A 26900-nucleotide genomic window follows, 5' to 3' on the forward strand; every position below is an offset into this window, starting at 1 on the left:
GTATATAGGGACAGCCACAGACCATTAAAAGCATCTGTAATAATATACACGAGAACGAACACACACGGCTATATTTATGTATGCTAAGTAACACAGCTAGATAAACGTAACCGGATATCCGAAATCGACATCGACATATCCGGACATGGTCAGGTGGGTTCACATTCGATTTGGGTTAAAGAGTCGTGGGTTTCCTCTCACCTCAATAAATTATGTGTAATTTATTATCGCATAATTGTTTTCGGAAAGCAAGTGTGTAACAATTTCCTGACTTTGATCTCAGTTTTACTCTAATTTTCAAAACTAATTGTGAAACTTCAAATTCACTGTAATTTCGTGCAGTAGACATTAAACAAACTTTAATAGCTAGTTAGCTAACCTATTTGAAGTTTGATTGTATTTTCATATAGAAAGTATGGTTAGTGTGTGTGTAAAGATAATATGTGTAGCTTATGTGGGGGTGTGTGTGTGGAGGTGCCGTGGCCGAGTGGTCTAAGGCGTCTGGCGAGACACATGAAAGTATGTTGGTCTGGCTACCCTATTATCCCCTCCATTTCCATTGCTCACAAAGACAATCTAAAAACACGATATACTGTTGAACATAACATTTATTTTCCTGTCTATTTCTGTATATATTTTGATACATATATCTACAATGTACATGGCATAATATAAATACACAACATTACACTTCTTCAGAACATAGTACTTTTCATCGATTACAAATACACCTTGAATCAATGGGGGGTTTCACCATATTTTTGTACATGAGAGTCTAAAACAAATATGTAAAACAAGTATAGATGCATCTTCAGCCTGAATTTGATTGTAATATTTTGCCTCAATAATAATATTGAATGAAGGATTTGGCACAATGAAAGTGGGGATTGCACTTGTATTTCGGGAGGGGTGGAATTTTTCTCATTTTTAGGATACTAAAAAGGCTTTATCATCCTTCTCCCCTTTTCGATCTTCTTCTTCTCCATTTCCTACATAAAATATAATCCTGTAACTGTCATGATCATAATCTTTTTTTTCACTCCACTCTCTTTTCTTTCGTCATTTCTCAAAACACTTCTCGGTTCCTTTATGATATTTTTTTCTCTAAAATTGTATACAAATGACATGCAAATTCATTGATTTAAAAAGAAATAGATTTTCTTCATTCACACATATTCAGAATAAATTATCCTACGAAAATGTAACATTTCGAAAACTAAAGGCTTTAACTTTTAAGCAATGTTTCTGTGTTCTCATGTATGTGACAATAAAACACATTAGAGCGTGTTACAGAGATATGCATACACTGTAAAAAATGAAGTGCTAATTTAGCACTTACAGTGCTTGTATAGTGACTGCACTACGAGTGCTGAGTTTCTAGTTCAAATTTAAATTAGAAAATCAGCACTCGTAGTGCAGTCACTATACAAGCACTTTAAGTGCTAAATTAGCACTTCATTTTTACAGTGTACAATTACACGGTTCATCATATATCTATATGTTTGAAATACCCTGAAAAACAAAGGCATCTTTAAAAGTTAAGTGATAAAAGATCACTTTGAGATATACCAATGCTAACATAAGAGACCCTACTGTAACCAGGCTGAAACCATTCTCGCACAGGAAATACCAGATGCGAACGGAACTGAGTACATTACTCTCTTCCAACACAGGATGAGTGTTTTTGCCAAAAATTTATTTACGGTATTAGGTCAACCATTTCGGATATTGAGGGAGAATCACATTTGATTAACAAATTTTGTACAAATTTTTCTAGGAAAAGGGATACATAACTGAGCATGATTGTCTAGTTAAAACCATTGATTTGCATGGTTATTATGTCGAAAAGACAGGAAAACAACTAAACAACCCAAGTCAACATGTTCAATACTAACAAGTGAGTCTAATTATTACCGTAAACGGAAAGACATTGCCATTAGTTAATGAAAGTTTAAGTAGTATATATGGCATTAAGCCACCTAATTAACTTAAAATAGAGAAGAACCAAATTCATGTGATATGAATATTCAGAATGTTATTATAACTTGTTCAAGATGATACTTTTACAAAGTTCTTTAAGTCTTCATGATCGTGCAGCTTTGCATACATATTTGACAACCACAATCAAACTTTATTACACTCAAATGTAAAGATTTTAAATATTATCCGTATATTGATACATCTCCTTTATATCATACATAAACAAGTCAGAAAAAAGCACCGCAATTATGTACCACATCTATCGTTCTACTTGTACATATAGATGTGACTGATGTTGTTCAAAACACTAACATCATTCATTTCATAATCATAATTTATGTCGGGGATATGTAAGTTTAATGAATTTCTTGTCTGAGAAATAGTGAGGTTATCTCTCAAAATGTGATTAACAATGCGACAGTCAGACCAAACCGACCGGTGGTTTGACATTTGAAATAGCCTTTTTTCAGAACTGAGGAGCGTTTCATGAAATGAATTGTCGGACGTTTTTTTGTGGCAAGTCTCGTTTCATCCCAAAGTTACCATAGAAAGAGTACTGCTCAGTCGATCAGAACCAATGAAGGTTGTCAGATCTGACAGATTTTCAGACCTGCAGACACAAATTTTGAAGAAACGTTCCCTGCAGTCGGTTTTTCCGATATTATCATAATGAATAAAACATCCAGGTGCCTGGATAATATTCTGAATCAAAGAATGGCGTTAAAATCAAGAGGTTTGGGTAAGGATAAATAATAAAAGAGACAAATTAAGTTTTGTCGATTTGGGGCAAGGAAATTCTCTATAACCTTGCTAGACTTAACTAAATAAGTAGATGCGAATCATTATGTTTGTAAAGTAAAATTATAACAGTAAGGGGGGTTATCATTATGAAGCATTAGCAAATATTGGCAAACAGAAGTCAATCCATGTTCGCCAAACAAGACAGTGATCACCGTTATTGTGATCATATATAGCGCTTGCAGACACGCTCTATGAAAGAATTGGGATATCTGAACTGCGCTGTGCCACCTACGATCTACCCGCTGGGTACTCTCAGGCATGAGTGGCAATTACTATCAAGTTAATGATTTTTATTCCGTTTTGTTTTAAAAGTTCAGGTATTGTTCATTGAACAATACACATCTTGTTCCCTTAGAATCACATCTTCTACACTTTTGGCAAAGTTCATTCATCACTTAAATAAGTCTTCCTCACGAAAGCGGAGTAGCGCATCACCTGCATTTCAATCTCGGAATCCTAGACAGCTTCACTATCAACTATCACGCCTCAGGGTGTCAAGAAAGCTATGTACGAGTCATAAATAAACACATTTTTCTTTTAACTTCATGAAGTGTTCTTTTTATTTTAATCATTTCACATTCATAGCTCTGTTGAATGTCACAGGTGTGGTAGATAACAGAACACCGCTGTTTGGGATATTATCGTTTTCGTCCACAAATGACGACGCAACACCCACGTGACCATGGCTGTCCGCGGCATTGACATCCATGCTTGATCCGCGCGACGATGTCCCAAAGCTGCTTCCGCTGCCGTTGCTTGAGGTCGAGGCTACGGATGCTGCCCCTGGTGTGGAGGGCGCTGAAGGAAGCGAGTCGATTCCGAGATAAGCTACGTGTTGCGGGTTGAATCGAGGACATTCAAGACTTGACCGATGGGTGTCTCTTGCTGTTGAGGTAGGGAAAGTCTGGTTGCATCCTTCACACGAATATGGCTTTGCTTCGCCTAAGAAAGAGGGTGATAGAGAAAAAACAGAGAGAGAACGTAAAGTTATGTCATACTGAGATGCTAGTGGCCTGTGATTGGTCAAAAGTGAAAAATAGGGTTTCCCTCTACGTCTTTAGTAGGCTAACTTGGTGGGGGTGAATATGAAAGTGCCATTTCGAATGCAAAAACGTGAATCCACCAAATCGTCTTTTTCATTTGAAAGAAAAAAAAATATGTGCTATCTTCAAGTCCATGAAACCATTTTGGTTCGAGCATGATGAAGAAAATGATTCCTATTCAGAAAGAACTTAGAATATTAGTTTCAACTGAGGTGCACGATTTCTTACCCTCATGTATGCTGAGATGGAACTTGAGTTCATAGGACTGAGTGAAGGCTTTCCCACAGAACTGACACACACATGGTCTTTCTTTGGCATGGGTTCGGCGGACATGACTGTCATGGGCTGCATGTGAAGCGAATGCCTTGCCACAGTGACGACATTTGAAAGGCTTTTCACCCGAGTGTTGTCTGAGATGGGTTCTGAGGATGCTGGAAGCTGTGAAAGCTTTGCCACAGTACACGCACTTGTAAGGACGCTCACCGGAATGCACACGGAGATGCTTGTTGAGGCTTGATGACTGTGGGTGACGAAACGAAAGAAAATATCATAAATGTGGATACTTGGCATAACCTTAAACCAAATAAATCAACGAATTTGGAATATCCTTTGCAGTGCAGACCGTCATACTTTTAGTGTAAATTCGCCAATAAAAATGATTTTCAAAGGAAAGAAATAATCCAACTTTATGGAAAGAGATTTTGATTTTTAACTTAAAAATGTGTGTGCATGAATGTGTGGTTGGGCTTGTGTGTGTGTGTGGGAGAGGTTGAGCGGGTGTGTGTTTGTGTGTTTGTTTTATATATATATATCATTATGTCTGGCATCATCCTTTGATATGTAGTTTTCACTTTCACGACGCATTCAAGAACATAGAAAATATCATGTCATATGCCCTTCGTGATAATGAACAACCAAGAGTCTTTGTCGAAAATTGGTAAATCAAAATAGCGACTTCGTTCTGGACTCTGGACGAACGAAGTATTTGAAATTTTTCGTCAGCCCCGAAAATTAGGTCAAAATTGTTGTTCTATAAGTTCACCAATTTTTGACATAGACCTTTCAGCTATTTTCATTTGACAGGCATTTTTCGATACATTTACTGTGATGAAGATGCGGAAGCGCCCTAATATCACCAACAACAAAAGGACATGAACATGATGAAAGCCCAATAATAGATCAAATTAATCATGCCGTGTATGTGGGGGAATATTTACTCAGTCATACCTGTGAAAAGCTCTTTCCGCACACAGTGCACTTGTGTGGTCGATGTTTCTGATGTACGTGCAGGATGTGGATTCGAAGCCTATCTCGCTTTTCAAACGATCGTTTGCAGAGGTGACAAGGGAACTTTCTATCCCCCTGATCCACACACCGAGTGTACTTGAGATGTTTATCACGGTAATCCTTGTAGGCGAACACCTTTCCACAACGATCACAGTGGTATCCAGCAGAATCTGCAGGAGTGGGGTGTAGATAATACAAATATATTTGAAAACAATCTTTAAAAATGCAATCACTTCAATGTGAAAATAAAACAGTTGCGTTTAAAGAAATATGATTCAAGAGAGTGGGTTCTGCACGTCGTATACATTATGATTTTCAAAACAAGGATTTACATCATGGCTTTTTAAAGTTGTTTTTAAAAAACTTCATATCGATTAGGATTAAACTTATAGTTTCATATACATGCATTGTTCGTGTTAAACCATTGTTTTAGTCTGAAGAGTTTATTTTAATAACTTTCACTTTTGTATATAAACCTCGTCAATAACGATGATCCGTATTATCGAGACTCAAAATAAAGACATTGACATAATTTAGCAAACAACGTGTCAGACTAATCAATGATAAGCGAAACTTTCCCATGGGGAAGGTCGTGTTTGGGTGTTTTATTGATGACTTTTAAGGTCTCATAAACCACTGACTGATGATGACGATCAAAACCGAAAGAGTTGTATGCCTTTATGCTTTTATTTTGAATGATCATAATATAATTGATCATCATGTAAGGCGATAACGACAACGAACATGTCGGTATTATATTTTAACACAAATTAAGCGTATTATATCCTGATAGAATTAATTTGAATGAACAATAATTGGTTTTAAAAACTGAAGAAAATGGTGATATGACTGAAACTTAGAAAGGTGGGCTTGATAATAAAGACTATTATAATCTTGTTCCGTCCATGGGCGTAACAAACTACTAAAATGGGATGGAATACTATAATGGAATGATATAGAAATAGACAATTATTTAAAGGGAGGAGAAGAAAGAGATAGAGAAGGAGACATGGTTAGGAAAGGTGAATATAAAATTAAAAGTGGAAACATGATAAGAATTTACACCAACCGTCGATGTTCTCGTCGTTGCCTAAACTTGTTTGACCGCGGCTGGCGTCCTTCAGAGCAATAGGTATGCCCATGAATTGAAGGTATGAATCGCCATACCAGACAAGAAGTTCTGTACCCTGTCATGAAAACGGAAAATAATAATCACTAAATTAAAAAAAAATCAACGTCTTCAACGATGCAAATTGGAATCTATAATGGAGAAAGTGTAAGCAGTATGGTCTCATTGTGTATGCTGTAGTATTTCTTTTAAGAAATCTTATTTTAGAATCTGCATGATCACGGAGTAAATTAATAGTCAAATATTGTTTTGTTTTAATTTGTCTAAGATAATATGAATCGCCATCGTCATTTTCAAACTTCAGTAGGTTACATCAAATTAAGGTTAGTCATGATTTTCCATCTCTATTTCTGCATACGTGATATAAGCCTACTAATATTGGGTTTAGGTAGGATTCCCATTAAAAGATAATATTTTAATGCATTCATTATTATTTCTCCTCTCTATTTCATCCATAATTTGGAGAATTATTCAACATTCGGAATATCTTTTGAGGGTAAAATCACGCTCTTTCTTCTTGGTATGATTATATTTATATACCCCCCCCCCTAAAAATAACATATCAACACGTTTCGGGGAAAATCAAAGCTTCCAGGCCTACTAGTTGAATTTGAATTAGATTTACGAAGGTCCAATTTGTGTCAAAATTGATAGAATTATCCTAACCAATACAAACACACTCATTTACTTTCAAATCTTTTTAATAATGCACCATCGTTCGTGTCTCACCCGTGGAATATCTTTGCAGGCTTCGTAGTATATTTTGTCGTCAACTTGAATCGCGATGAGATTTTGTTCTTGGGCGTAGCGGGCGCATTTAATCAAACTCATCCACGAAAAGGCCCCTTGACGACCGTCAATGAAATGACTCAGCTTTCCATCTTTGAAAATCTATATAGTAAATAAAATAAATATAACAGTTCTCATAAAGCCAAAGTTGAAAAAAAAACACCCGACATGGAGAATGGATGAAGGATGGTGGAGTTGGGTTGACGAGTAACCCCGCAAGGAGGGAGAAGGGGGAGGGGTGGAGAAAAAAGACCAACGGGATATGTTTCAGGTCGATTAGAGCAGTCCTGTCTGCTAAAATGACAAATTAATATGAAGGGCAAGTCTCTTGAAATGGCAAGCTAATTCGTAGCCGAGTGCATACTAATCGATAATCAAGAAACTTTGACAATTTCGACCTCTAAAATTGCTGCAAATTTGAAGTTTAGACTACCCTTCAATATCTGAACAAACATGTAATCAGGTGCGAGTCCCGATCGTATTAATGGTGGATAAAGCTCTCAGATTCAGACGCAAATTGTGGAGTTTAGTACGTGACTTACACGCATTTATCGTCAATCGGAATATTGACTCGAATGTCGTCGGCTCCGAAATTTCTGATTAAATTCTCGCTAAAAGCTCTTCAAATCAGATTGCCAAGGAATTATGAAAAAGAATAAAATGTAAATATTGATATGATGTGAAACCCTCACGTGTTGACTAGGAGCAAGCTATAAGTGCACGTGTAGAGTACAAATATAGAGCGAATAAGAATTCATGTCGAAATTAACGTGTGTATAACATGTGTCAATTCTCCGTCATGCATGCTCAGGGATATCGATTTTGGAGATAAAAAGGTAATAAGAGGGATGAAATTGGATTGGAAATTGATATGAAATAAATCTGATGTGTACAGAAGAGAAAATGAAGAGAGGGAGATGGGGGTGGAAGGGGGCTGGTGGTTAAACGTACTAGAAATTGTAACAGAAAAAGAAAGATTGTAGGAGAAGTAGAGTAGATAAAATTATTATATTATCACTACTATCATCATCAATACCAAATAATACACACTAAGGTTTCAGTAGAATTGCCGTTTCTCAACAACGTAGGTGTTTAGTAACTCCTCAAACTCTCACAGATATAAAAACAAATCATCAATATTTCTGTAACTATTAAAATCTATGTACAACAAATGACCCATCATGCATGTCATTTGGTTGGCTATATAGATGGCAACGTTGTCTCGTGATAAATCACAAGATTGCATTTATTTCTGCTACCGATCTATGCAGATGTTTTACATCGGAAGTAAGATAATCTGTGTTTCGATCTTACTTGATGACTTACCCCTCATATATCAATTGCATCATGACCAGTTTTAATCTCACATGATTTAAGCATCGAACCTCCTGCACGCGTATTGCAGATATTGTCATCCGATTCGATCCAACTTCGGTGTTTCATCGATGTCCTATAGCCATGATAGCTAATGCCATCGACTGGTATAATATCATTGATCTGAGTTTGAACATGTTGAATGTGATAATACCTTACCTTTCACATAGGACTAGTATCATCTGACTGATCTGACTAAGTTGATCTTTTTTTTTAGTCTTTGTTCTTTCATGGCATCTTACCTCCGACATAAGACTAGTATAATCATCATGCTTTGATCTAAGTTTGTTTTAATCATGTATAACCTCCCATACAAGACCATGCTGACGTAGGGTTCGAAGTGTTTTTAATAGTATCTTACCTCCCACATAAGACTGGTATCATCATGTGATTTGATCTCACTGGGGTGTACTACTCGTCCAGTAAACGGTCCGAACCGAGTTCCTTTCAAGATCACTGTCTGCTGACAAAAAGCACTGTAATGAGGCGATATGGATCCGAAACTCGATCTCAAAATAGACAGTCCTGTCAGTAAAAAATAAAAAAAAATATGGACATTTTCAAAAACTAAGTTTTTGAGTTTGTCATGTACTGCAGGAATACCTTTACTGTACATAATTGGTAAAAATAATGGCAGCGATTAATTATGACAGAGAAATAGAATTGTGCATCTTTTCAAGAATGTTGTTCTCTTCATTTTTTAGATGTAGAAATCAATTCTTTCCTAATGCATTTCGTATCGTCACCCGGAACACTAAGTAGTCCAAATGCAAAGTTTAAGGGAAATTCCGTATGATACTAACATGGTTAATGGCTGCTATAAGATGCATGCTGCTGTAAGATGCTTACAGAAAGCGCCACCTCATGTCTATGTCAGTTGCCACATTCATTCGTTTGTTTTCCGAGACAATTTCACACTTTAAATGATTGTTAGTGTATGTTCTCAATTTAGTTTCGCTATATATTGCTAGTAGATCAATAGGACTTTCAATATTAGCACTGATGAATGACACTATTCAACTTTCTATACCTACCCTCTGGGAGATCTCCTGCATTGATATCACCTAACTTCTGAGAGAGAACCTGAGATTTCTTTTGTTCGTCTGGAATTGTTTCCACTTTCGAGATCGTCTTTGATGTCGATGGTGACGTCGAAAGTTTGTCATCTAGAAAGGGAATTGAGAGAAGATAAGATCCATGAAATCATTGAGCTATAGTTGGCATATTGTAATGCATACTTTTCATATTCATTCTGTTACTAGATTTATATTCTGCGACTGTATTATGACATTTCACAGATATTGAGGTACATTTCATAATGACTATTTCAATTGATATTCACTTAAAAAAAAAGCGTGGTCAAAAATCATAAGATTGGTTGAAATGAAACTCCAATTGTTATAGAAATATAAAAAAAATTATTTGCTTTAAAAACAAGTTTAAAAAACAATTGGTACGTTTATATTTCAAACAGTCAAATTCTAAGAGTATGGAATCATAACATTTTCCTCACGCAATAATCTAAATGTTGCTTACATAAACATAAAGTTTTTTCATAGAATTGTTCGATTAACTATGGGAATATGGGTTACCAACATTTTTTCGTTACTCTTTTTAAACACTAGGCAATCGAAGAAATTGACTAAGTTTTAGTAGATAACAGCACTTGACTTACACTATCCATTTTGAGGGTGTGTGTGTGTTTGAGAAAACGAAGAACAGTGAAAACGAAATGTAAAATAAGAAATTTGGTAAGCCAAATGAAAAACTCGTCCAATCAACTGGCAGACATGACTTATCCCACCAAGATTGCCCATGAATCCTAACTTAAAGTTATTACTTCTAACGAAGCCTGCATGAAACGGCTTCAAGTTAGTCTAGCTAATTTCGATTTCCTTACATCAGTCTGAAAGAAGATACAACTATTTTAGTTAAGGCATACTCAAATTATATAGATCTTCTCTCTATTTGCTCATGGAGTTTGTGGGTTTCTTCTATGAGGCTTAACCACTGAAATACTCGGCAAGGGTTGGATAAAGACAAGATTATTTAAGAACGGCACGTTAAAGACGCTTTCCTGCAAGGACATGGTGATTTATCGAGATAAGGCTTAGAGAGTGAAGGCGTCCAATAGTTTGTCATTTATCAATCTCTTTGTAGTTATACCGTATGTAATTTACCTGTGATATATTTAAGCTAGATCTAACATTTCCTTTGTGAATCCTATAATTGGAATGTTTCCTGCGATTTAAAGTACGATTGAAAAGAAGGATGAAGAAGATAAATTTCAGTCAATTTAAATCACCAGAGTTGAATGAATTTTACTAAACAAATGAGAGGAAATTGTCAGGAGTATATAAGAGCTTGAAATGTGGATACAATGTGAATGCCATTTCAATTAAATGAAACTTTTTTTATTATTGTTATACTACCATTCCATCATTGCCGATATCGTTACAGTACTCGAGAGCTAATATAGATTAGAATTTCCAACTTGTGTCTAAATCAACAAATTAATAATTATTCTTCACAATTAACTTTTATTTACTCTACACTACTTATCTAAAGTCCTTTACCGGCAAAGGCTTTCGATTGATTGGCCTGATTTTTTATTTAACTAAACCATGAATATAAACGTGAAAAAAATCTGATTTTATCAGGGTGTATCTTCATGTTTATGTAAAGACAAATGATATGATATCGATGGGGGAAAACCGGAAAATTGCAGTACCGGTCCAAGAGATTACACCGAATTACCGCTATAGTGTTGCGTTACGTGTGGTTTACCATGGATACTATTATTAACAAGTGTGGATTTATGGGGCAATTAATACTTCAAACTCTGCAGATACTTGGTTATACCTATATAGGAAACCTATGTAATCCGTTCAAGAACGCCTCCCTTTTCATAATTGAAGGAGGTAATGATCTCTAAGAATTAAAAAGGGAAGTAATACCGTGGCTTAACTTTCACTTATACAATAGAGTTTAAATCTCAGTTTGTTTAGGGTAATAAGGAGCACCTGTGTTTAGTAGTATAAGTCGTCGTTTCAGGGAAGAGTTAAAGTAAAAAGGGATTGGCGGTCTCGATTGTGTCATTTAGAAGGGCATTTTCTTTCTATAATCATCCAATTGTTGAAGGTGTGGTTGAGAAACCGAAGCAATCGATACTCATTATATACGGTCATGTTGGATGGTTGTATTGCTTGCTAAAAACATATCTATGGTTGCATAGTTTGTGTTGTGGAACGTTTCATACTGACAGGAAATGAACGTTAGACAGATAGAAAGAGAAATAAGAAACTCCACGCAAATCGCTATCGAAAATGAATTAATTTCAAACAGAAAACAACTCATGTCAGAAAATAAGTGTGAATGTATAAAATAAATTGACTTTAAGAATAGGAAGACAAACAAATAGCACATGGAATAGGGGTATGTTATAGGTGATACACCAATCTGCACAACCATGAATAATACATTGGGTTATTACTTCGAAAAGGGAAGACCGCAAGAGTTTGTTATCTTTATTTCCGTAATTGTAATTCGTAATTTACTACTAAATGAGATGAGAATTGTTTATTTGATGAGTAATGTAAACGATTTATTCAATCAGTGCGTCCTCTAAAATTGATTGCAAATAAATCATGTTAAAGGGAAATAAAAATGTCCCTCCAACGCCACAATAAGACAATGTAACCTTACTTGGATTCGCAACAGGGTCATTCATTAAACCATCATGTTTTTCCTTCGTCTGTTTTCGTCATACATGCTCCAATTACATTTATAAAGAGCAGAGCGAAAAGGTTTGACATTCTTCAGTTTTCACCGTTTTGAATGATACCCGTATTTCGATACCTCCGATGGTCAGGCAGAGAAAAGGCAAACATGATTAGGTCTTTGTATTCATTCAATTACTTCCAAAGGGGGTCATCGCTTTTCAATCCCATTATAATGCTGGGCAGTTCGACTACCTGTAACACTATTCTAACGGCGAGACACGCACCTCTTTTATAATTGCCGCAAATCGCCTCTTTTCAGCCAAAGTCATGCTCTTAAGAGGTCTTCTGAAGAGTGAAAAGACTATAATCCACTCTTTTCTACCCAATACCTGTCCATGTATTCTTTTGTACCCATCTGCTCGCACGCAGCCTCAGGCTTGGCTCGGGCCGAGTAAACATCATCGGCCCTTTACAGGTATCATCTCCAATCATAAAAGCGCCATTGTCCAAAGAAAATTAGGTGTTCCTCTTGCAGCTTTGTGCCCCTAAAGCCGATGTTTTTCAGCCACATAAAGCACAACAGTTCCAAAAAAAAGTCGAAACCCCAGAAAAATAGCCACCAGTTCAAGAGTTGAAAGAGACGAGCCCCGAATTCAATTTGACGTTAAAGACGTTGGTTTAAGACCAATACTTCGACAAACAAAACGAAGTTACAGCCGGAAAGTGTTAAGTTAAGGAAGAAATTACATCAATGGAGGTGAAAAGACCTGGGGGCCACAAGGTGAGTTTTGTAATGCAAAAGCTACATAGTTCCCCAAGCAATGGAGAATAACATTCAGAAGACGAAATGAACCCCCATTATTTATTCAAAGAGGGGAATGTTCAAAAATTGATCACAAACAACTTTGCACAAAAGGAACGGTTATTAGCTGTATCATAAAAACACGTTTGGTCAAAAAGCTGTGAGAGATAGGTTTATTAATAGCTCGTCACGCACACTGGTAGGAAATAAAATAGTTTCTGAAGATAGCTTTTTTTATTATTATTATTATTATTAAGGTCTGGGAGTCTCGTATCTATCTAGTATTTCAAAGATCTTTTTTTAAGAATTACAACATAGTTGACGAAACCAAAACATAATAGAGAGTTTCAGGGACCCGTTGCATAAAACTTTTGCCATAAAAAAAAATCCGTCATATAAAAACTCTGGCAAACAAAATAATGCCAATGAAAATCACACATTAAAAAAGTCGTGCAAAATATTTGCCAGAGTTTTTTATGACGAAAGTTTAATGCAACGGGCCCTAGATTTTTCAAGTCAATTAAAATTGGCGTAACTCCTTTCAGACCTCTAACAGTTTTCTAAAATCAAAGTTTGAAATTGGTAAAGCCTAGCAACATGCGTGATGGTAAAAACAAAACAAAAGCCTTTTTCGGTTTATTGAAACCTTTGAACTGAAAGCGTGACTAAATTTAAGGACAAATGTGTCGGATGTTAAGAACTATTCATTCCACCGCCATGTTTTGATTCGTTTATGTTTAAAAATCGAAACAGTTATAAGTACTCGCGGTCAAAACAACAATATAAAGCGCAAAGAGGAGTCATTTTCTTACACAAAGGAAAATATTCCAAACACCTAACCTTCGAAATAGAAACAAGATTAAATCTCTTTTGATCAGAAAATTTCAAAGCGGTAATATTCCTGACTTGACCGTACATCATCAGGCTTCTGTCATTATTACGCAGGAATGTTAACCGATCCCAATAATAAATGGATCAATTTTGTTTAATCTGACTAAGAAAATTGAACGAGGGCATATAGGGCCCGAAGGTGCGATAATTATTTCGACTATCCTTCCTTCACAACTCATTTGTATACATTGAAAAGATTTTTTTTCTGCATTCTTTAGATAAGCATTTTTTTATCAGACATTCATTTTAAGTGTTATTCCTCCCTTTTATTCATAAGGATTTTGATTACTCTTAGGGATTTATTCTTAGATTTATATTTTTCAGCAAATCTTTTCATATTTTCATCATCAAAAGCCGTATTTTGCATATGGCCAGCCTGGTAAAGCCTTTTTTTCTATATCAAATACTAAACTATATTATCAATCTATTGTACTAAGGCTTTTTAAATGATTGAAATGACAAAGGTATCCCAACATGACATTGATTTGAAAAGAGTGCAAAGTATAGTATTTTAATGATAATGGTGATAAACGTAATAATAACAATAATATTATTAGGGATGATAATAATAACAATTATTATTCTAATAATAATGATTATAATAATTGTTATTGTTAATAATATCATTATTATTATCATTTTATTATTATTATAGCAATTTTAACAATGAAACATTACGTTAATATTATCAGTAGTACATGATGATAATATTGATAGTATAGTGACAATAAGCATGCGTGATATTGCATATCTCGCATTGCCAGTAGGAGGATCTCCATAATTATCTCAACATTCTATGCTTATAACGTTCTTATAACTTATTTACATGTATTGCCAATTTTTGCTCAAAATTTAGTTTACGATCATATTATGTGATTTTTCATACTTTCACACAAGCTAACTTAATCCAAGTTTCTTTCTTCTTTATTATTTAGAATATGCTAATGCGTCTAGTGATAGGTTATCAATTGCATTTTTGGGGTGAATATGCACATGCCATAATTCATGAATTTTGACCATTGTTTGTGTTAACAACGGATTGTCTGCCAATTTATTATGTTATCTTAATTTTCCGCTCACTCTCTCTCTCTCTCCCTCTCTTAATTCCCCTACCTCCCTCCTCTCTAACCCACTCTCAGCCCATCACTCTCTTCTATATAGTGAGGGTGGAACACTGCACTGCAAAAACTGTGGTGTTAACCGGTGTACATAGAGGACCACACCAGTTATTTTACACCGGTGTTAAATTGGTGGTGTTAGTTTTACACCTATAGGTATTACAACACATATGGTTGTTACATTTACACTCTTTGGTGTTATGTTCAATCTCTAGGGTGTTATTATAACACCTCAGGGTGTGGTCCTCTATTAACACCAATTTGTGTCAGTTTTAACACCACAGTTTTTACAGTGTTTGTTCTGAGGAACATCACCTCAATATAAATGGTGATGTTTGCCCCAATCTTCTCACTGTTGTATATACTCTCAGTACACTTTCCTAGTACACACTCCATCTCCTTAAATCAGGTTAATGATGTCTTCAAATTAACCTGTATCCAGGATATTTTCTGGGCCTTAAGTGGTCTTAAAATGGATTCTACGTAAGCTACGATAAAAAACGAGACAAGGGTTAATTGAATTAGGTCCAATCTTAAGAAAGAAACATTCATTAAAATGTGTGTGTGTGTTTTTCTCACTCAATCTTTCAAAACGACTATAGGGATAAAGCAACAGAGAATAAGAAAGGAAAATGGGATTTCTGTGAAAATTCGAGTCATCATTATTATCATACACAACACTTTCATCGTCATTATTATCACCCCCATGATGATGATTATCATCTTTAATATCATAATAAAATGAAGAGATGAAATGCTATCATAAACTATCAGATTCAAATGGAAAAGAAAAATTGGAAGGGCTAATTCAAGATAAATTGACAGGTGAATAAGAAGATGATCAAAAGAGATCATCAGTAAAGTTGGTAAAAGGATAAATAAAATTTCATTGTAGATTTTCTTTCGCTTTGCCAAATTATAATTAGATGTTGTATAAGGTACCGAGTGTAAATAAACTTTTCATTCAATAATAATCACCATTTCTACCTATCATTCCCCTTGAATTTTGTGACGTCCAGTTAGGCCCTTTCTCCTTCTTCTTCTTCTTTCATTACCAGGTCATCATGATACTTGACTTAAAGGCATATTCGTTGTCACTATCAACGTCTTGTGTTTTTCTTCAAATATTCCTTAAGGAAGGAAATTAGTTCTTACCTTTATGCTGAGATGGGAGCCCCGACATTGCACAACCTGGATACCTCTCTTCCCCGGTACTACCCCGAAGATAACCGTACAAGGCGCACTCAAGATCCGATGCAGAAAAATTGTATTTCTCCCGCTTTTCCAGCGAATCGCTTCCATCGATTCCACGGGAATCTCCGGGTGCGTTCCGCCCAAGAGGAGATGTCAGATTATGCAAGGGATGAACGGGTGATACAGATAATCTCGATGGAGGAGAGGAGACCGGTATTTCACCGTGGGGTCTGGTGAAAGGCCGTCGATTCGGGTAAGAACCGTGTGCTTTGAGGAACTCATGGTGGAAGACGTTAGGAATTCCTCTCCCTCCTTGAGATGATGTCGGGAAAGCACCTGGTATGCTTCGGGGAAAGGGGGCACCAAGAGTCGCCTGACCAGCTGGAAATACCTGAGTCGGGAATGGGAGGGGCGACCGGAAAGTCATAAGAGATTCCGAAGAGTTTGGCGAGGTGCCCGCTGCTAACATAGGAGGAGGGTGGGGCCATAACGGCAGTGGAAGTCTGAAAAAGGGAGAAACAAACAATACTTGAATTTAAAACATAGGCCTACATAATTCTCGAGTGGTCCTACCCTTTGGTAGATTAAAATGGTTATTCTGTAGAAATTTGAATAGACTTTAATAATAGATGAATCAGTTTTATTAAACATATAAGGTTAATCGTGATTATTCAGAATTTATCGAATACTCATTTCTCAATTATCAATAGTTAATAAGTTTTATTTTGTGACCTGCACCATGTACTATGATGATATTACTCAATGTAGGTAATTAAACTGAAATTCATATCTTCTCATCATTTTCAAACTTATTTCTCAAAACTTATAAAATGATTAAAGTAAAGTTAAGAGGGGATCATTCAATCCATTCAAAATGTCCTATATACAAGATAAATTTGTGTCAAATACAGTCCATTTTCCTTGAAATGTTCATTTGGCTACAATATAAATTCTAAAATATGAAATCAGGATACTGCGGCGTAACTTCTTATCAAATTGGAGAAACAAACTTATTCTCACAATGGACACACAGCTCGCGGATGAATACATGAAGTGACTTGTTAGTAACTTGTTGATTTATTTCTTTGACATAAGCACCCGACAGGAGTGTGTTCTAAATCTGATATGAAACGATGCTTTATTCGTCTACTGTACAAAACTATAAAGGAAAGAGATAATTCGTTTTTCTTTTCTGTGTCAAAATTGTGACAGTCCGATCTTATTAAACCCTTCGCGCTAACGGTGATGCACGAAGATGAGGACTTTATTGGTATAAAGTTGATTCGGTGAGCTCTATATACTTCACATTTGTTTGCCACTTAGCTCATGGCTATGGAGAGCTAATCAGAGACACTTAATTTGATTGGATTTAGGATTGGTCTTATTGAGATATTATAGAGGAGATTGCTACCGCGCGATAGAATCTTTGATTGTTGGCTAGAGGCAACGGCGCAACCAGTTGGGATACTGATTGTATTATTAGCTCACATCATGTCATTTTTCATCATCTATCCATTATTAGATTGATCAAAATGATGAGTAGAAGAGTCTTAGGGGTTGTACTCAAGATAGAAGGTGTCAGTATTATCACCTATGGCTTAATATCCTCATGATTATCGCTCGTACGGTTTTCCTTTTTTTCAGTTCATAACAATTTTCCTCCCCTTTTCTTAATGTTCTTCTTCATCTTTTCCTTCTTTTCTTCTTCGCCAGTAAAGTGGTAATAATGATGATGATCAATGATCTTATCATCATGATCACGGTAAAAAGATATCATGATGATTATCATCATCATTATTAGCATCGTTATAATTGTTATTATCATTATCGTCGCCATCATCGCCACTACATATAGCTAAATATGTTATCGCGCTAACTTTAATCTTTTATTCTAAGTTCTATTTAAAAATCCAAATACAAACAACATGTTCATGATGTTTAACTAGGATCAAGCACACATTTTGTGAGATGATAATTGTCATATTTTATATAACAAACTGATTTTCAGGCAAACGAATTTCACTTTAGAAACAGCTATTTTCTGAAAAGCTTGAAAATGAAACGATTAACGTCGAGTAGGCAAACAAATCGAATACGTTTGCTTTCTATTGATCGAAGACAAGCAATAAACCAACAGAGATTCAGTCGTTATTTGAATGCCTTCCCTCTCATTTTAATTAACAACGGTACAATTTCCAAAATCAAGAAGTTACGAACTGGGTTTTAATAACAACGTCCATCACATCGATAACTTTATTGAGAATTTCCAACATATGTTTCCATTTGCCCTTATTCCTTTGCAATCAGAACATAGAAATCCTGCATATTGTTTAATTTTATCGTCCTATGAAAAGGAACAAGCACGATCGCATTTTTTTTTCATAACATTATTTTGTCGCCATGGTATACTTGGGGAATAAAGTCGTTTTATTTGCAGTGTGCTCTAGTTCTAACATTTGCTCACCTATTTATCTGCTTATAATGTTATTGATCTTATAACCATATTTTGATTTTGTAATTGTCTCATGTTGTAACAGCTGCTTAATTTTCATTTTATATATTTCAATACCTTCATATAGTAAATTGAGGTACAACTCAGGCTTTTTCCACATAGTAGAAAGATTAATCAGGAATCATAATCAGAAACAATTATAATTTGTTTAGTGAACAACTAATAAAGAAAGAAAGAGTTCACACTTCCCAAGATTATCGATGTAATACAAAGATAAATCAGCTTAACCTCGATAATACAGCATCTAGCATATAAGCAGATTAATAGAATTTATGACAGAATAAACGTTTTAATTTGAAATTGTCCTTTACAACAAAGGAAATTCCACAACATTTAGTCATGGAAAGCTTTAAAGCTGAATAAAAAGAAAGATAACATGAAATAAAAAGAGAGAAGTTGTTGCCACCACTTTCTTTGTTTGGTGTAAATGCTTTGATGTATTAAAAGAAAACGATCAGAATATAATGACAATATCTTGCCAAAGAATCACTTCGTTTCGACCTTGAGAAATAATCGGTGCTTGCGCAAAACAGAAACCCTGCCGGTTCTATTATCCCGAAAAAACGTCCATTCTTCATCCATTTCATATAAAATAGTGATGGTGCGCAGTGGGGCGTTTAAATGCTCAAATTGGATGAAGCTTTTAACAGGTTGTACATGGGAGTAAATCAGCCCAGCCGATGGCATTATGTATTACCTCATCTGTAACAAAAATCGTTATCATGCTGTTCAGATAATTTGATACATCGTCTTCTCCAAGTGGGAATTGATTAGCCATTGCGGATAAATGATATTATATCAATAACCTGTCATAAATTCATTTTTATTCTCAACACGAGAGTATAACCATTATCTTCTTTCCATTTCCCTTTTGTGCTGTTTTGTCTTGCTAAATACCAATCTTAATATGCGTATCTTGGGAAATCATAACGATTATCTCGGTTTGAAAATGACTATTACTATTAAGAATAAAAAATATTAATCATTGTCTGTAATGTTTTTTTACTTTACAAAAATGTTTATAAAAAGCTAAGGAAGAATTGTTGATGAATTATTGCAAAGAGAATCTGAATATTACTGGTTTAGTGACTGTCTGATGTGGATGCACTCCCTCCCCTCCTCTCCCCCCCCCCTCCCTCTCTGTCTTCTCTCTCTATCTATCTCTTCAAATCTCTCTTATATATATAATTCACCTATTTATTTATCAATCTATTTATCTTTCTTTCTACATTATGTTGTTCCTCTCTCTGCTCTTCTTCTTCCATTCCATTTATCTGGAGGCATATGACCCCACTTTCCTTCGAGGATACATCCCTCCCCTCCGGGATGTAACACTAATCCACTTAACGCCTTCTTCTTACTATTTCCCCTTAATATCATTGCATCACATTAAAACGACTGATTCAACTTCGCCGCCTCTGTGCGCGCGTCAAGATAGAAATTATTATACCGTAAAGCACTCATTCGAAAAATATTTCCCGTGTCATCGAAGCGATTGGTCGCACTAGGCGCACCGGTTGATCTGCCCGCGGGGATCGTCTGATGGTACCGTTGAAACACAGCTAGTACCCCGTGTCCCTTGAGAAGACATTTAATCATATTAAACGATGTTTTCTATTTCTTGCACCGTCTTCTTATCAGCGAGATTATATCACTTTCATTTTTATTGTTTTTTTTTTTTGCTTGAAAGTGAAAGGGAAAGGGCGCTCACACATCGCAACAATTTGGCGGAAAGAACGTCTACGTAAACTTTTCTCACTCTGTTTCTTTTAAAGCTGAAATATTTTTTATAGGAAGATTTTGGGGGTGTCGTCCAAATTCCTTAAAAAGTCTGTGTCAGTGTAAGATACTATTGTATAACAATATTATAACAAATTTTGAATTAAACGCAATTCAAGGAGGAATGTTATGATTTCCAATAAACAACCTTGTAATTTTAGTACATCTCTTAATATTTATTTATTCATTTATTGATTGATTGATATTTCACCAGGGTAGCTCATTCAACAAAAGTTGATCTTCCATGAGGCCCTGGATAACAAACAATACAACTATATACAATTAAAAACAGTCAATGTTGATAATACATACACAGTCATCAGTCCATATGGTTTTGTTAAAATACAGACGTATAAAGCATGATAAAGTGACAACAGTATTAGATAAAGTAATACATAAAAAAGAGATGATAGTTAAAAGCATCAGCCCAGAAAGGGGATGGTATTGCATCCCAGTTGATCGGCCTAGGCAAGATTGAGGAAATGTCTTACAACAGAGAGTTTGAAATTATTGAGGGTTTTAACATTTTTAACACTTTGGGGAGACTATTCCATATAGAACGCAACCATCATGATATAAAGCAGTTATAATCAGTACGGTATTTACCTATAACTAAATCATGATTGGCACTATATGTCGAGTATTTACATTATGTACTTGAGAAATTTCTTTAAAAACATTTTAAAACAATCTGCTGATAGATAAGTCATGAAGACATTTATAAATAAATATTCACCTGAAGTGTTCTACTCTTTTTTTTAAAAGGCATCCATCTTAAACGAGTACACATAGAGGGGGTGTATAATATTTTGCGTTTCTTCAGAAAACAGTTGGGACGCTAGATAAACATAATACCTATTTTAAAGTCATGAAGACATTTATAATATATATACAACATTAAAAATTACATGTAATGTCAGCTATCGAGCAAATATAGGACTTAATAATTATGACCAACATCTCGCAAAGTATCAATAATGTGCATTTCAAACAGACAGCCACGATTTAATCAATTTAAACCGCTTTTAAGATGTGAGAACCGCTTTCAATAAGGTATTCTGTTTATCTAGTGTCCCAACTGTTTTCTGAAGAAACGCAAAATTGAGGAAGTCCATGCTTAGAAGTATCATAAATATTTCAGTGCATTATGTGGATTGCATTACAAAATTCGTTCGATTGCTAGTGTTAATTTTTCTGTTACATCTGGCGCTCCTCAATTTTTCTTTAACTTTATTTTCCGCTCTCCGGTTTCGTCTTTTTTCCACCTTTTTTCTTTTTTTTATCCTCCTCTTCCTCTCCTATTTCTTCCCCTTCTTCTTCTTCTTCTTTCTTCATCTTCTTCTTCATCTTCTTTTTCTTCTTCATCTTCTTCTTTGTCTTCTTCTTCCTCTTCTATTTCTTCTTCTTATTTCTATTTCTTCTTCTTTTTCTTCCTCTTTCTCCTCTTCTTCCCCTTCTCCTTTTTTTTCTTCTTACTGTTATACCATTTCTGTTTCTTTGTTAACTTCTTATTCTTATATTCCTCCTAACACCCTTTTTTCTGGAATTGTGTCAGTTAGGAGTCAACTCGAGTATTAAAAAGAGACTCATATTCCGACTTAATTAGGAAGAATCAATGGCGTACAGATGGGGGCTGTGGGCGCGCTTGCCCCCTCCCAAAAAACTGTCCCATGCCCAAGAAAATTGAAAAAAAAATGGAATTAGGAAAGAAAGGTGAAAATGATTTTGTTTTCTGAATATTATTTCAAAATCCACCACAAATTATTTCAACGTTTTATAAATTTTGTCTGATACGCCATATCTCGCTCACCCCCTCAAATTTCTTGGCTTACTATATACCCCACTGCTGCAGATCACTAAATTCCGCCTCATGGTAACTCAGACAACTAGACACTCTGACTCGGACCTCTCAGGCGAAGCCATTCCTAATCAAACTTGATGTGTGTATTTGAGTTTTGTCAGAGGTGTATCAACCAAACATGATTTACGTCTGGGACCGACCTTTAACGTCACCAACCGAAAGACGTGACCAGGGCTCAACCCTTGAACCTCGGCATCAATTCCTCACAACGCCACAACGCCCAGTTGACTCGAGCTGCATGGATAATAGTCTTATCTTCAGTAGATATGAAATAATATTATTTATCTTTTTTTATTTCGGTCAATTTTCAGAAGACGGCAATTACCATCAGAGGAACCATTGTTTGATCAACCCTTTCATATGGAGAGCAAATCAAATACATGATTAATAACAAAATGAACAAGCTAGAACAGAAAATTACAAAGAAACTGGGCCACACACAACATTAAACGAACACAAACCAATCTAAAAGTGTTGTGAATGAAAGACAATATGGATGAATATACAATACAGAAAATAATGATTCGACACAAGTCATGATGACTGTTATATTTATAATCGATTAAAGGAAAGTCACCAATGCATTTTCCTGGTGTTAATGAGTTAGAAATTGTGAAGAATTTGTTTATTTTATTCTGATTCTGCATGTAATTCTGCAATATGAAGTGCAACTAAACGTTTCCTTGTTTCTGAGTTATATATAAGAAAAAAATGGAAAAAAACGAAAGTAAAGAAAATATCAAATGGAACCAACCCACACACAATTACACCCGCACGGGATAAATCTGACTTACGATGAAAAAATATTTGTAAGGTAACAAGAAAATAAGGTTTGTTATTATTAATGGATCGATTCTTGATCAGACTAGAGTGGAGATATTAGACACTCTGGTACCCTTGAGGGGCGTGGAGGTGAATTCATAGGGAGTTAAGTTACCCTTGTTGAATATGTATGCTCTTTAATAGTACAAACAACTTTAAAGACTATTTGTATAGGAGATCATAAAATAGTCGAGTAGATACAACTTGCAATATGCTAATTCGATATGAAGAATTATCATATGTAATCACACATCGGGTTTTTTTCCAACTTAAAAAAAAATCTGAAAAAGAAAAATGAAAAGTGAGCAATGCAATGAAATAACTAATGCAATGAAATAACTGACAAAATACAGTAATTAGATTCGCTATGCCAATCATAGCCTGTCATACAAGAGTAAAAAAAATATTTGTTTATTTAATTGTTTATTTTATGTTGGTTCATTTATTAATTCATCATGTCTTATTTCTACAGGATAATAACTGATCAGGGCTCCTTGCAGAAAGAGTTGCAATCAATCGCAACTCTAAAAATCTTTCGTAACTTGATATTCAACCAACCAACAGCGTGCATTTCATGGGACTTGCGTTTGATTTTTTTTTGGCTTGCGTTTAAACGCAACTCGTGATCCTTTTGCAACGGGTCCCACGAAAAGTGTAAATCATGATAAATACGGGTTGTAAAACAACAAAATATATCTGCAATCTTAGGAATAAGGAATTTTAAGGAATATAACTAGAATACATGAATAGCTTGAATAACAATAGTCGGTCATTTCCGATAATAATTATTATTATTTCATATCGTCACTAGTCAAGCTGATATGATGTAAACAATTGACATGCGGTTGTACCTTCTTCCTCCTCATCAGTGAGACACAATTAGGAAAAGCATGTTTTTATTGGAAATTCGAGGAAAAAGCAATGTACAGAAATTGTATTTTTGTCATTTCCGAGGCCCCTTTTTCATCGTTGGTTGGGTTCGTGTCGTGAGAGAGAAGATATACGAAGGGCGAGTCTCGAATGCTAGTGCTCGGGCGAGGATTGACGAAGCGCATCGAGTTTACCCGCTAACCATGCACTCGGCCAATCAAGCAGGGAGGCGAGATTAATTGGGGGTTTAAGGCCACTTAAATACATGTAAATGATGAGAACCAGTAAGGATATGACGTTTATCCGCTCACTGGAGAGCGACTACAGGCAAGCTAATCACATTAGCAAGAGCAATGATAGCAAGGAGGATAATTTTGTTGGTGGCTATTTAGTTTGTGATGGAGGGCATAAGTGCAGAGGACGGAGGCTGCGCGAGGGAGAAAGACGCGTATGATATTTTTTATGTATAAGGAAAGGATAAGATGTATATGGGGGAAGATGGCGGAGGGGAATAGTCTTTCTCCTCCCCCCCCCCCCCCCCTACTAGAGAGGGAGAAGAGGAAGAAAGTGAGAGAAAAGGGAGTGGTAGAAGAGAGAGGGGGAGACAGGGGTTGTTGTAACTGTTGAGAGGGAGTGAGCAGGACGAAAGTTGAGAAATATAAATGCTAATGAACTAAGGGACTTTCTTCATAATGATGAAGACCTAATTATTTGACGAGAGCAAGAAAGCGAGAAAGAAGGCAGATGTGAAGGGGATGTGGAATCTTGGTTGGATAGGTGGTAGAGACTTTGCTGTTGAAATTGAACGGTATCCTATTTACTTATTTTGAAAGATGTATTACTTTATAACTTTAGTAGACCATAAGCACACGAAGTAATTAGTATATAGGAAAATTAATTACAGCGTAATATTGAGAGGGGTGAGAAGTGTAATACACGCCCTGCACAAACAAACACAATTGTTTAAATTGGACAAGATTTAACTTTTTTTCATTTCGCGATTTGTTAGAATGCTGCTTGATCTACAGCGTATGTTCTTACCATTCATGTTCTTATAAAAAAAAATACCTAAAGTGTCAAAACAATCATCTTCCCAAATGCAAATCTAATCAATCAGTAATGATTTCGGTCCCATCCTTGAATCATAACCTCGTTCAATCCCTTAGAGTAAAGCAATGGGGCAAAACAATGATCAGAGGTCCCTCGTTATAAAACCAGCATGCCTGATCACGTCGAAAATCACCCTATCCTTTTAGATGATTGGAAAATTAGGTTTGAGGTAAACCGGGACATTTTAATGATTAGCTTTCGGATCATCAGTCTTTTGCGCATCACCTACGCATTTATCTTCTTCGATTTGTAATGAAAACTGTACATCTTAAAGGTCATTTAAGTAAGAAAAGAATGCATCTGAACTTTAGACTACAATTTATCGACCTATTATACTTAATTCAGAAAAATCCAGAATAAATATAATATGAGACGATTGAATTTTGAAAACTTAATTGTTTGATTTTAAGACATACTTACAATGTGAGTACTCGAGTTAATAAAAAGCATTATGGTATAAAGTTGACTTGATGTTCAATGAAAATTTCCAGGGAAATAGCAGATACTGAATAGATTATGGAATATAGGCCTAATCGGCTAGACATAACCTCGAGCATAACCAAGATCGTGATTTAACGACTGAAGTACTCAGATACTATACAAGAGCAAAATGAGTTCCAAACTCTTATACACTTCTGAAAATAATGAGCTGTCTTCCTCAAGCAAGAACAAATCCATCACATCATCCCCGTTCCATCCCCCATCCCAGCCCACCACCACCCCTTTCTCTACTGTCTCACGACTCTTTGGGATGAACTAGGTACTTAACCTTAATGAAAAGCAGCGACCGTTCAGAAACAGTAATCCCTTGTGTCTAACAGCACCCATGTGTACCCATGCGAGCAACCAACCTATTCCATCTATGATAATGCAATCTCAATTTTAATGTGATTACTCCCTTTTAATACCTTTCTGCGATGATGTATTTGAACTAGTTTCTAAATCGATGTTGTTCTCCCCCATTACCTTAAAGCTATACGAAGAGTACATAATAACGAGCTTGCAGTTTGAAAGAATAATGATAAAAGCTCGAGTAATTATTATGCACGGAATTATTAAAATGTACAATAATGACACTACATGCAAAACGGCTCATCTAACTTTGCATCCCATATCATAAAAAGATCCTTGGACGGATAAAGTATAAGATGTATAATTACATTGATTATGTTTTAATGACGTTGTGATAATGACACAATAATTTGCTACAGAAGAGTGGATGCTTGTTGAATGCCATGTGCAAAGCTCGCTTTAATAAGGGAAGGGCGGGAGGAGTTAGGAGGTGGTATTCTTCTGGTTCTGACAGGTGGGTACAAGTCTTACACACATAATAGAGATGATACGACATTTATTTATTTATTTATTTGTTGAATTATTTATTCATCTATTACTTCTTTGGGGATTTTTTTCACTCTATTTCTCTCTCTCTCCGTTATTTCTGTTATGTTATTAAAAAAAATGTTTTACATGTACATAATTTTGTATAGAAATGTTCCCATTAATCATCGTCGGACCATATTTACTCAACTTACTAACATGAACGTCCATTTTACCCTTGATGGAGTATTGCGTATAATATTTTGATTTATTTTGTCGCTATGTACATTTTTAACACCATATTTGAAAAGGGACTTTTTTGAATGGATAAATCATTATCTGCGATTATATTTACGCCATGTGTGTAGCAGTAAGTTGCATATTTCTCCACTGTATATTTAGCCATTCATCCTTTAGATATAAAAATGTCATATCGTCGATAAATACATTTCACTGTGTTTAGTATAATTATTCAGTTTGAGAAGACAACAAACTAAAA

The 26900-nt window shown here is 35.4% G+C and overlaps 1 protein-coding gene across 1 annotated transcript in view; it reads right to left on the minus strand.

The window, feature by feature from the left end:
* Nucleotides 1-3093: 3093 nt before the first annotated feature.
* LOC121423676 (PR domain zinc finger protein 14-like) overlaps nucleotides 3094-26900 on the minus strand; it is a 28535-nt gene continuing 4728 nt past the window's right edge. The window contains exons 2-9 of the mRNA XM_041619105.1: nucleotides 16092-16633; nucleotides 9438-9569; nucleotides 8765-8928; nucleotides 6970-7131; nucleotides 6181-6298; nucleotides 5052-5281; nucleotides 4053-4344; nucleotides 3094-3723 (exon numbers count right to left, since the gene is read on the minus strand). Coding sequence (XP_041475039.1) covers nucleotides 3350-3723; nucleotides 4053-4344; nucleotides 5052-5281; nucleotides 6181-6298; nucleotides 6970-7131; nucleotides 8765-8928; nucleotides 9438-9569; nucleotides 16092-16633 — 2014 coding nt within the window. The 3' untranslated portion in view covers nucleotides 3094-3349. The remainder of the gene's footprint in view (nucleotides 3724-4052; nucleotides 4345-5051; nucleotides 5282-6180; nucleotides 6299-6969; nucleotides 7132-8764; nucleotides 8929-9437; nucleotides 9570-16091; nucleotides 16634-26900) is intronic.

The sequence above is a fragment of the Lytechinus variegatus genome, chromosome 1 (assembly GCF_018143015.1).
Source record: "Lytechinus variegatus isolate NC3 chromosome 1, Lvar_3.0, whole genome shotgun sequence".
In the NCBI taxonomy this organism is placed as follows: domain Eukaryota; kingdom Metazoa; phylum Echinodermata; class Echinoidea; order Temnopleuroida; family Toxopneustidae; genus Lytechinus; species Lytechinus variegatus.